This window comes from Trachymyrmex cornetzi, unplaced genomic scaffold (genome assembly GCF_001594075.2).
Source record: "Trachymyrmex cornetzi isolate Tcor2-1 unplaced genomic scaffold, Tcor1.1 scaffold92, whole genome shotgun sequence".
Taxonomy (NCBI): domain Eukaryota; kingdom Metazoa; phylum Arthropoda; class Insecta; order Hymenoptera; family Formicidae; genus Trachymyrmex; species Trachymyrmex cornetzi.
In genome coordinates this window covers 719512-732941 of record NW_017300267.1, presented here as the reverse complement: position 1 = coordinate 732941, position 13430 = coordinate 719512, and the positions used below count along the sequence as shown (strand labels likewise).

The 13430-nt window shown below is 30.7% G+C and overlaps 1 protein-coding gene across 4 annotated transcripts; it reads right to left on the bottom strand.

Moving 5' to 3' along the window:
* Nucleotides 1–3701: 3701 nt before the first annotated feature.
* On the bottom strand, nt 3702–8760 carry LOC108769637 (annexin B9). Of its 4 annotated transcripts, none has more exons than XM_018520719.1 (9): nt 8526–8760; nt 7127–7183; nt 5865–6419; nt 5534–5710; nt 5248–5452; nt 4998–5150; nt 4696–4869; nt 4429–4610; nt 3702–4346 (listed from the first exon to the last, which is right to left on the bottom strand). In XM_018520719.1, the coding sequence occupies exons 2-9, from the start codon at nt 7142–7144 to the stop codon at nt 4293–4295; spliced, it is 1518 nt and encodes a 505-aa protein (XP_018376221.1). In that variant the 5' UTR covers nt 7145–7183; nt 8526–8760; the 3' UTR covers nt 3702–4292. The 4 variants fall into 4 exon arrangements, with proteins under 4 accessions (XP_018376221.1, XP_018376222.1, XP_018376223.1 ...); XM_018520720.1 differs by lacking the exon at nt 8526–8760 and adding an exon at nt 7312–7404; XM_018520721.1 differs by lacking the exon at nt 5865–6419.
* Between the last annotated feature and the right edge of the window lie 4670 nt (nt 8761–13430).

Genomic DNA, 13430 nt, shown 5'->3' with positions numbered 1-13430 from the left:
ATATTCATATATACAAAGTATTCGATAAAGATCGTAAGAACACTTAAAAATTGATTTCTGAGATCATTTTGAGACGAATATTCTAATACCAAATTGTCGAGGATATAATAGTTTTTAAATTATAAGTACTTAAAGTTATCGAATTATACCGCCTAAAGTTTGTGCGCTCAAGTACGGTTGGATTTTCCGTTGTATCACATCTGAATGCACAAATTTTAGGCGATATGAGATTCGATAACTTTAAATATTTATAATTCAAAAACTATATTAAAGCTTCGACATTTTGTTATTAGAATTTTTGTCTCAAAATGATCTCAGAAATCTATCCTTAAGCGTAAATTATCTTATATATATATATATATATATATATATAGATTTTGTAAAGGTAACAGAGATTTGCTAAAGAGTTTTAAGTCTGTATCAGACTATCGATTCTGCAGGCAAACTCGACTGCCAACTCTGATAACCGATATAATGACCTAATTACAATTAATGAGGTTGACTGACTGGTTCATTGTGGATCGACAGTCAGAGTAGGCAGTCGGTAGATTGATACGAACTTTAGGGAGATCCTAAAATGAATACCGAATTCCGAATCCTTGTTTTACTGATTCAATAAAGAGTTACACACATACAAGTTACGTGTCATCGACACGTCACTGCACACTGCTACATCAAATTTCTCACGCACACACACACACATAAATTTTCGTAAAATGATATTGTATAGAATTAAATGTATAAATTTAATTCTAAGAACTCCATGATATTTTTTCGTATATTCTACTAGTTAACTTCCAATTTCGTAAGTACAAACTGTAGACCTTATATACATTAAGCAAATGTTAACTTGTACTAGACGACAGTTCTAGATGATAACCAATATGAATTAAATTGTGAAATGATAAAAAAGACTTTAAATTCACATTTGTAATCAACCATCAAAAAATTACTTGATTGATAAGAAAAATGACTTTTAGTAAACATTTTGGAGCCATTTTAACATTATGATTTTTTGTTCTGTTTAAATATGTTTTTCAATTTATTGTCTATGATAGATTTTAGAACAGAAATTTCTGTTAAACGTTAATTTCATATGACGTATTGCAGAATTCTTTCAGAATTGTTGCACATGAGATGTAAAAGGTTGAAACATTTCTGAAAACTTTCCGCAATAATCGGTGCTGTATGAGTATATATACACACACACATATATATATATATATATATATACACATATATATACACCATATACACATATATCATTACATAAACCTAATTTGTAATTTTAATTACACAAGATTGATTTCTTAGAAGAGTAAAGATAATTATACATATACATAATATACATATATGTACATATATAATTTTGCGCAATTACTAAAATTACCGATTTGATTTATGTAATGAGATATACATATACATATATACAGGGTGTCTGGTAAGTTTTGTCAAAGGGCTCGTGTGCAGATAGTACGGACTATAAACTTGTGAGTCGAAAAGTCCGCATCATTTTGCAATTTTCGCAATATAGTTAACAAGATATTAATTACTAAAAATCGCTGAATATTGATTTTCAATAATTTTTTACTCAAATACTACTAACTTTACTGAAAAATAGCGAGAGACAAAAATTGTTTATTTTCTTCTCATAAAGTTTTGAGAATTTTTTCAGAATTTTTTAATACCATATTTTCTCATGTTGGTAAAAATAATTGTTTATATATAAGAAAATGCAGTACTAAAAAGTTGATAAAAAATTTTGAAAAAATTTTTAGAGTTCTATGAGAAGAAAATAATTTTTGTCTCTTGCAGTTTTTCTATAAAGTTGATAGTATTTGAGAAAAAAATTATTGAAGACCAATATTCGGCAATTTTTAATAATTAATATCTTGTTAATTATTGCGAAAATTGTAAAATGGTAGAAAACGTTTCGACTCAGTTTAGTTTATTCTGTCTTTAGTCACCCCTATTTTTATACAGCAATAAAATGTAAATTATTATAAAATATTGTTTTGTATATATGGACATTGTCTAGCATATTTTTTTTCTTTTTAAATAATTCTTTATAAATCTTTAAAATATCCAATTTTATCGAAAATACATAAAAAAACGTTATTTAAAATTTTTACTTTTTAGAAATATTATCATAAGCTACTTAACGTGCTTAAATTTACTAATTTTAATTGGAGTGTAAAAACACTGATGATCGCGCGAGTGTTTACATAAAAGAAGAAATTGGATGGAATTATTCGGAGTTAAAGAATATATAATTTTTTTTATACACAACATAATTGAAAGTATAACATAGAAAGTAAAATTATGCATATTCACTAGTTAAGATGCGTTCCGTATTTACACTTATATGCTGTAAACATTTCATTCTTATTGTATCTATCAAATATTAAACAAGAATAAATGATGCTTGTAGCGCTGTACGCAACTGATACAACGCTGTAAGCATCAAAACATAGTCTTAAAATGTTGTTCTTCAATCTAATTAAAATGTTGATTCAATTTAAAAAATGGTTTACAGAAAAGTTGCTAATTATAAGCCACTTCTATCAACGCAATGATATATATAGACAGAAACTTTATTAGGGCTGGATCTTTAACAATATTTCAGCAACGCTTTGAAATCTTATTTTGTTTATAACAATTAAAATTTTTATTTATATAGATACAGTAAATATAATAATCGAAATAATGAGTGAAATATACATATGTATGTTTCAATAACTTGAATATACAATGTTACATAAAAATATAGAATATATATAAAACTATTTCAGAACTCTTTTTATATAAATGTTATATTAAGCCGTTCGAGACAAAATATGCACATAATATTTATGTATATCATTTATATATAAAATATCTTTAAATTTGTTTATATATAGATACATAAATACTTTCATTATATGAAGGTCAATAGATTTTTATGAGATTCTGTTTGTATAGAGATAGAGATTTACTACGAAACACCATATGTTATTGACACAATTCCATTAAAAGTTTTTTTATACTATCATTGTCATTTTAGAAGCATTTATATATTTATATAGGAACATTTGATCACAATGTTTGTAAGTCATAGTTAATTAGTGTAAGTATACATGTATAATGAAAGTTTGTTTTACAATATCACTGATTAATTCCATAGAGTTATAACTAATTATACATATTGACGAATGAAAAGTAAAAATTAAATGCATTTATTAATAATTTTTAAAAAAACGAGGCAATTAATGTATTCATTTCTTCCACATTTACCTATATAAAATCATAGGATTATACGATTTAAAATTCTTGAATTTACAGATTACAACAAATTTAATAAAATTTTTGGACGTTTAGAGTTTATATACAACGCGGTTATTAATGCGTAAATCAATATAATATATTGATTTATAATATATTGATTTTATATGTAGAGAGAGATAAAATAAATTATATATTATATAATTTATTTTATCTACATATAATATAAATACACTTTACTGATCAATACCATATTCTTCGTATGTTTCGGTTTACTTTAAACTATCATCAGCGAATCGGTAACTGCTGTCGTAAATATCTTGGTATTCATCTTATGACATGTTGATCTTCGAATTATTATAAGAATGAGGATGAGCGTTTTCCTACTTCCTAGTTTGAAAAGGCCGTAAATCTCTCCGTTAAGTAACAAAGTGATTGTCCTTGTTCTCATCTATTACAATACATTATTTTCATCTTTATGAAGTTATACTGCACGAAGGCATGATCAAGAATGTAATTACGAAGAACTTAGACTTGAATTTTTTATATTATATGAAATTGAAACTAAAGCTTGTGTTCTCGGCGCGGTAATCAGACACGAAGAATATGATATTGATCAGTAAAGTGTATTTATATTACATGTAGATAAGATAAATTATATATTGATTTACGCATTAATAACTGCGTTGTATATAAGCTCTAAACGTCCAGAAATTTTATTAAATTTGTTGAAATTCTTGGTTTTCATCAACATGGTCAATGTTTTATACATAATTGTTAGTAATTTCATAAAATCATCGAATTAAGTACTTGTATATATATATATATATCTCAAAATATCTTCATATAACTTTGCATATAAAAATACATTCATTTATATTTCGAAGCACGAATCTGCGTTATCACTGGCATAATTGTTGGAAATTAAGAGAAGAAGGAGCTGAACATTCATATGCATACGTTGTACGTGTTTGTAAAAGGTGGACGATAAATGCAACGGAAATTCCATATATGATTGAAAATATTGCATTTTAGGTCTGTACTAGCGCCAATAAACATTTTTTATAATGTCCTGAGCAGTCACCCTGAAGAAAAAAAAAGGAAAAAGAGAATTAATATGTGATGTGCTATTTTTATATTTTGATATTTTTATATTTGATAACTTACAGATATGAAATCTTCCAGTGACTCTTTGTATCGATGGCCAAAATCATTCTTTATTTCACCCATATCCACTTCACAACGTGTCACAACCAATCGAATGAGACGGTTATCATCCGTTCCAATGCCTTTCATGCTTTTACACAACTGTTCGGCGAAGAAACCGGCTCTGTTCTTGACACACTTTACTATTTAAAATATATTTATTTTAATAAGCCGTAATATTAGTAGTAATGTCCAGTTTTCTCTTACATATTTATAGCTTATTCTTACCAATTGCAAGAAGACCCTTCTTAATATCACCCGAAAACTCATTTTCAATCGCATCCTCAATATCATGGCCTGTTATGTTATGGTATTCTTGGAATATTTGTCGCAGCTGTGCCATGTTTCTTTGGACAAGAATCGCGTTAAAAGTAGACTCATCCGTACCAAATCGTAGCTCCCCTGTATAATATTAATATAAAAAATATTAAAGAAAAGTACATTAATTGTGTATATATATTCTGCATATTTTACATATTATAATATATATTATATAGACAATGTGGCTATTTGAATATTCTATTAATTACCAGCTTGCAAAAGTTTTTTGGCATCTTCCATTGCAGCAGATTGATCCACATTAAATGATTCATCTCTATTGGCACAACATAATGATACCATCAAGCGTTTGAAATTGCCAGATGTATCAGAAATTAAGTCATCTTCCAATGTTTTTCTGTACACTGTAATTATTAAATAATAAGCAAATAAGTAAATATCATTTTGTAATTTTAATATCATTTAATCTTAATGTAATTGTAATCTTATCAGTTAACTTACTTGCTTCATATGCTTGTTTAATAATCGAAATTTCATGATTGGACATTGTACATAATACTTCAATGAGTACCGTCTCATCAGTACCAAGACCAGACAATGCATCATGGAGTTCTTTAGCATAAAATTGAGGTAGAGGCATCATCAAGGCAAGAACAAGTTTTTCAAAGTTTCCTGACAGCTCAGATTTTAAGTCCTTTATCAGATCCTGTTAACAGAAATGCAACATATTGTAGTATTAAGTTCCTAATTTTGCAAAACAAAGTTCTTAAATTCTCATATACTGTACCTTTCCATAAAGGGTCTTAAATTGAGATGCAATCTCTTGACGCTGTAGATTACTACGATTTGCAAGAACATGAATAATAGCTTTTTCATCGGTGCCAAATCCTTTCATAGCTTTTCTTAAAGTTTCAGCATCCGCTCTGGCATTAAAGCCATCGTAAGGTACTACCGTGGGAGAAGTCTATAACAAAATTCGTGAAATTTTAAAAAATTTACGCAAAAAGTAATAGAAGCTTTTGCTTTTCTGCAAGATTGTAATAACTGCTGCCTTAATACCTGTGCAAAAAATGTTTTAACTTTCTGAAAAGTCTTAAAAAAATTATTTTTAATCTCACCTTAGACGTAAACTGATCTCTCCGGGGGGCTGGGGTAGTACCACGAGTAGCAGCAGTAGGATTAGCAGCATAAGGATACTGTGAGCTTACCCCCTGCCCCCCGGGGTAGCTATCTCTCTGGTATGGAATTGAACTAGCTGTGTGTGCATTTGGTCCAGAAGGATAAGGGGAAGGAGTCATATTGCCAAAATATTCTTTAGCATCTGGTGCTGTTTGAAGATTAGGATATGAATTATAATTTTGTTGTTGGGAATAAGGAGACGGTGCAGATTGATTAGAATGTGTGCTAGGGGGATAACACGTGGGCATACATTGGGGATATGGCATTTGTTGTGGAGGATAAGTACTAGTTTGATCAGGTGCATTGCCAGGGAAAGGATGCGAGGGCTGTGTTGGATAGGGAGAGTATGGTTGAGGCATGCCAAATGATGTCGGTGGAGCATTTGAGAAGCCCATCGGAGAATAAGATGGAGCATTAGGGGCAGGGGGTGCACCAGGTGGAGCTCCAAATGATGTTGGTGGTCGTGCTCGTCCCGGAAATTGAATAGGTGGTCCCTTGGATATTAAGGTATATATATATACACAGAAACAAATAATATCCAATCCAATGGAAGCTTCGTCTAATTATTTTCTTCAAATAATGAGCTTATTTTTAAGCTATGTTAATAAACTACATTAATAGAATGTGTTAATAGACTGCGTAAGGCTCATATTTTCAAGCAAAATAAAAAACTTATCATAGTTTTATAACCCAGATAAATGTAACACATTAAGCATGCAAACATTTTAATGTATACTTTGTGATATTATCATAATAGCACGAAATTATAATAAATTTGTGTATTTACTATAATGTCATGTTGTTGTTATACATTTTATTCATTTTACAATATAGCAATCATAAACAGCACATGGCCGTAATTTTTACAGCAGAAGAACTCTCTATATGCTGGAAACATTCATGGAGTACACATCTTTGAGTATTTATGCAACCATTTTCAATTTCATTTTGTCATTATTCAGACAATATGCCATCAATTGTCTATCTGGAAATATGCATACATAATCTTCCTAGATAACACACAACATCCACAGAACGTCTATGAATGTTCTATGAATATTGTACATTTTTAGAACATTCTACAAACATTTTTAGAAACTCTGCGCAGTATGCATCAATCCGTTTTCTTAAAAATATAGAATTAATACATAGTTTAAAAATATGCTCTTCAGTTGTTCGACAATAAATCAAATGTACTTACTTGGTAACCGTAGCTCATTTTTTCTATTCAAGAATTAAACTGTCGCAATGGAAGAACCTGTACACAGAGAAGAACACTAAATTATAGACTTCCTCTATCTATACACTGCACTACGGAAATTGTTAAATGGCGATTCAGCCAGTAATGGCATGATATATATATGTTGCAGATAACAAAATACTCGCCAGCCCGGATTCTCATCATTCTTATGCAGACATTGCAGACACCGGCGCTTGCTATTTTGTCATCCAAGCGTAATTGATGAAAAATGGATGATGGGAGTAAATTACTCCTATAACCCGTTTTTCACCAATCAGTGCTCGGTGTTTATACATACGTGGAATATGAGATTTGGGTTAATGCATGTATGTGTGCAGTGTATATTGTCACTAAGTCACTTGTCACTATACTGGCTGCGTTCCACTTAACGCTCATAACGCTCGTGGAATCATTTCATCCTTGTCGTTTATCAAATGTTAAACAAGGACAAACGATGCTCGCGAGCATTGCGAGCGTTAAGTGGAACGCAGCCTCTGTGTTCCGTTCCACGCTTACACGTGGAATTATTTTATCTTTGTTGTTTATCAAATGTTAAACAAGAACAAACAATGCTCGCGCGAGCATTGCGAGTGTTTACGAGCGTTAGGTGGAACGCAACCTATGATGTTCATCTAAGGGGCTCCGCACAATAAAAGGAACAGGGAACAGAGAACAGACAATAAGAATTTTAACCTATCAGAAACTGTGTATTCCACAATACATGATTTCTGATAGATTGAAATTCTTGTTCCCTGTTCCTTTTATATATTGTGCGGAGCCCCTAACTACGCATATAAATTCTGACAACATTTGATCTGCGCGCTTTGCGAATTTGTGCTAATAGAATGCCAGTAATAAAACCTAAAATTTCGTCTGCATGTTCTGACTAGTCGTGGCAGCACCATGTAAACATCTGCTTTATTGGCAGAAAATACTAAATAGTACAGTAACAGAATAATGCTTGCATGGTGTATTGAGCATGCACTAATGTGTTGACACGTTTAGTTATTGGATACATAATTTAAAACAATTCTGATACACGTATTTATTGTAGGACTCCATAGAGCATTGCTATTTACTGGAATAAGACCGCGAAACGATCACAATATATCTATTATAAATTATATATCGCAAATCGCAGTTATTATTTATTCGTAAGCTGACACGTGTCACGCATATGTCAGGAATTGGGAGAGAATATCCATCTTGAAGAGAAAACAATTAAACAGATTACTGCCAGCCTTGGTGCCAACCAACGAAATATCAAGTTTTCGTTACGAAACACTGACAAACAATACATGAACGACATGCTACGTTAAGTTTTGTAGAATTTATAATGTCGTCAGCTCTCGATACTCACTTGAGGTTGTTCACTGAATTACGGGATTACGAGCTCCCGTGACGTGTACGACAACGACGAAAAACACCGTTCAACTCACTGCCTCCGGCGAGGAAGAGACGTCAGAATGTCAGATGAGTCACAAGAGTACGGCGATTGAAATTCGAAACAAACGCCAACGTTGCAGACGCGTAATGAGGACGGACGACGGACTGGTAGTGGAAACTGGCTGTTGCCGACACCCGAGACTGCCGAGACTGCCCAGTGCTGCTTGGCTGATCTGGCTCTGCCTGCAGGTTGCTGACGGGATCAGTAGTGGGAAGGTCTTCTCTGATTTGCAATTACGTCATCAAGAATTCCAGGAAAAAAGAATTCGCGGTGTACCACACAAGACTGAGTGCTGCATTATAACTTGACAAGCACGAGTCGATGTCAAAATCTCACATTTATCAATTTCTTTCCATTTACCCATTTTACTTATAAACATGCTTAAATCTTGAAAGAACTAATTTAAGTTTATAAATGTAATAAGTAATTATAAGGTTCCGTATAAAACAATATGACAATTAAAAAGGGCATAGAACCAATATTTAAACAAACAAATTTAATTAAATTAGAATCATAAAGTTAACAAACGTTTCGACTCCAATCGGGTCATTTTTAGGGGTGTGCGGGTACCCGAGCCTCGGAATCTCGGATTCGGGTCGGGCTTTTTCTTTGGGATCGGGTCAAGACCTGAATGTTTGTAATGTTCAGGTACCCGTAAATTTCGGGTATCCGAATTTAAAATTGAGCAGAGATATATCATAGATCTAAAAACTCTTTAATGGTGTAAATGTGATGCCTCTTCATGATTTTTCAATCGGATTTCTAACTATAGCATAACTAATTAATTAAATTTAAAAGATTCTTTCTTGTTTATATTGTAAAATAATATATTTTTGCAATATATATATATATATACTGTTTTTATTCCTTGTTTTAAATTTAATTAATTAATTATGCTATAGTTTAAGTGAAAAATTCGATTGAAAAATCATGAAGAAGCATCATATTTATGCCGTTAAAGAGTTTCTAGATCTATGATTTCTGCCCGATTTTAAATATTACAAACATTCGGGTCCCGATCCGATCCCGAAAAAAAATCCAGTAATGTGCTATAATTTTGCGTTGTAACTACATGTTGTAACTTTAAAATATTTTGTTACTGATGTACGCGACACACTCTTGATCAAGTCAAATAATGTAACGGCAGAATGTCAGAAGAGGGCAAGAAACCTTAATTTTGTCACGGTTTCTTGTTCTCTTCTGACATTCTGCCGTTACATTACATTATTTGACTTGATCAAGAGTGTGTCGCGTACATCAGTAACAAAATATTTTAAAGTTACAACATGTAGTTACAACGCAAAATTATAGCACATTACTGGATTTTTTACATTTCACTGACGCATTATTGGAATTTTTTTTTTTTTTATATTTTACTGACACATTACTGTGTAATTATATTTCACCGACAAGGTAAATGACTTTGTGTGTTACACATTATAGACAATATTCTTTATATATAACCTCAGAGATTTCAAGTTTTGAATTATTCTTTCTTAGAAAGAACTTAACGTATTGTTCTGCATGTCATGCTGTCGGTATGTAACCGATATTTACATATATAATGACTTCAACATACTAGCAATTATGTTAATGACTAGAAAAACACGCAAGTGTTTGCACTTTGTACATACGGAGTATGTAACTGTACATAAAATCTAATTTCTAATGGAAACTTGAAAATAAGAATTTTGCTAATTTTTTAAGACTTTTTAAAAAATTTTCTGTATTCGGATATTGAAGTGTATATTTTTTGTTGTCTCTCTCTCTCTTTCTCTCTCTCTCTCTCTGAACATATCATAACTTACGATAATACTGAAAATATCGTTATCATTGGAATTAATCAGATGTAATATCGAAAAATTAATACTATTATATGTTAGCTTTTACAACAAAGTTAGGTAAGTGATGTAATCAATAAGACGACGGAGTGAATGCATTTTGTAAGATTTGTTAAAAAAATGAGGCACAGAAAATCTTTAAAATATTTATCAAAAGTGTCGTCAGTAATGTGCTTTCGTCAGCAAATTATCTTCGATCGAATTCTAGTGACGTCGTATGACGCATTCACCAGCATTCCCTTCCGTGACAGATGGTCACTTTGTCTGAAAATAAATTATGACGTGCTCATGATTCATGCACAGGTCGCTGTCTTCTTTGATGTGTCTTACTTTGATCCGATTTGACGTGAATAATGATCACCGATTCGATTGCATAATAGATTTTACGTTTGCCTTTTGATGCAAATAAATTGCTTGTTCATTAATTGTAAGAATAAAAGGAAATCACTGAAAATGGATAAAAAATGATTTCATAAATCATCAGTCTTGGTAGAAATTTATATATACGTAAAAATTTGAATTTTATTTATAAAACTTTAATCTAATTTTCCGAAAAAAGTCTCGTCCAATTTTTTAACTATAATGATCGTATAAGATGGAATTATTCAAATAACAAGTGTTGTCATAATATAATATTTGTTGTGAGTCAATAATTTTATTTTAATTAACAAATTATCTATCTATATATACATATAAATCAATTATTTAATTATATATAATAACAACTAATTATATATAATAAAATTAATAAATATTAATGCCGCTTCTTACAATTTTAACGTATAGTCATGTTGTTATATTTAAAGCATCCACGTTTGTTTATTGCGATTCGTGTCACAGTCTTCAAATAGAGCTACAAATATATTAATGACGTGTGTGTTTATGCATGTTTGTGGCAAGAATTGCGTGCATACATGAGTATGTATATTTTTATGTTATTGTTAGGTTTGTTACTGACTTTTGGCGCTTACCATAAATTAATAATGACTTTAATATGAATTTGCTTTTTACATAAAATGTGTAATACAATTTTTATAATTAGCTAAAATATTATTTTCACTTTCCTCAGAATTTCTCGTTAAATGTATTAAAACGGTAGATTAACAAGAAAGATATTAGTAATAATAACTTTAATAATGTGAGTAAAAACAACACGTAGTAATAGTATGAACGCAATAAAAGAAAATACGTAATCAATGGACAAGACATCAAGCAGTAATGCTATCTAAAAGTTTAAATCCGAAGCAGGAATAAAAATAGAATAAGATTGAAATACAAATTTGATAATAGATACGTAGATTAGCAAATAAGTGGAACAAGAAACAGAATATAAATACAAATTCGATAATAGATAGATATAAGCAGCAAAAGAAACGCATCAAATTAAAACTTAGAACATGTGCGAAAAGAAGAAGAAATAAAAATATGGGATAATGATAATAATAATTGTATTAAAAATAATTATAATAAATACAAGAGCACACACAAACAAACAATACTACAGATGAGAATAATGAACGAAGAAAGAAAAAACGGAATTAGTACGCATAGCTATAGAATTGAATGCAAAGTAATACTTGCATCAAAACAAATTCAATTAAATCAAGACTAAAATTTTTAAAGCAAGATTACAGTATTTTTGCTGTACCTATATATGAGTATATTATGGTTGATTCAAGAATTCTTCAAGAAGAAATTTTTTTTCTGTGTACAACATCTACAAATCACGCATTCGATATTCGGACTTGAAAGCAGACTTGAAAGCGGTAAGAGAGAAAGAAGAGCGAATGTAGAAGGGTAAGGACTTGAAATACTTTACAGCTACGTAAGAAAACGCAGCCTGAAACATAGTCGAATGATGTAGAATATTGTAGAGGATAAGAAAGAAAAGATTGGTAGCGAGCTATTAGATAGAGGAAGAGCTAGAGTGAAACTCATGAATGAAATAAAGACAATCACGAAGATAAGATTGAGTATTAGAATGCAAAACATTAAAGACCAAGCAACACAAATGCAGAATAAATTTTTGATATATGCGCTGGTATGTAAACAGTGTCAATATAATTAAATAAGGAAAGAAGATGGGAGATCATAAGTTTTTGCGAAATAGAAAGAACATGACGAAAAGGATACAGTTTACGAACATATGCAACTTTGCATTTTTGAGACACGGGATGGTTAAAAGACTAGGAAGGATTGACATGTAAGAATGCGGATACATAGGGGAGATATAATAAAAATAAAGAATTGAGACATGATACAGGGACTGGAGCTCGTATTCATATAAAAGGATTTAGTGATATTTAAATAATATGTAAAGATGCGACAATAACGACAATGATGCTACTAATCAGCAATAACATACAACTCAAGAGAAGAGGACCAAGAATAGAACCCTGAAGAATACCAGACGGCACACCGCGAAGTGAGGATAGCATAGGAAGAAAATTGCGAGCTGTTGAGAGCGGTTTAAGATATAAGAACGGAAAAAGGAAATAGCTAGGAGATAAACCATAGTGATGAAATTTAGCCAATAGCAATTCATGGTTTACTGTGTCAAAGGCTTTTGAAATTAAAACATTTTTTTAGTATTAATATATCATTAATATTTAAAATTTATTTTAAAAAGCATATAGTTTTCTGAAATACGTTCCGTCTGATTATCTGTTGCGAAGAAGTTTTTATATGAAAAATCAAATTATGATTATTAAAGTTTGAATCGATGCACACGCTCCAACATGTCGATTCAAATATACATAATTTACGACATTCTCTCGAATCTAAAGAAATCTCTAGGTATCATCAATAACATGCATTTTCGAGCAAATATCATGCAATCAAGAGCAAACGTGGAACAGATTTAATTTCATGAGCAATCTTCTTCAACGCATAATCAAATCTCTTTTTGCAATTTCTGAAAAAGAACTCCAAAAGGATGATATATATATATATATATATATATATATATATATCAGGG

Bases quoted from the DNA above. Each gene is read 5' to 3' on its own strand.
- LOC108769637 (XM_018520719.1), bottom strand. The intron at 5,453-5,533 runs GTACAGTATATG...TTCTGTTAACAG, and splicing joins TTAAGACCCTTTATGGAAAG to GATCTGATAAAGGACTTAAA. The intron at 5,151-5,247 runs GTAAGTTAACTG...TAATAATTACAG, and splicing joins TAAACAAGCATATGAAGCAA to TGTACAGAAAAACATTGGAA.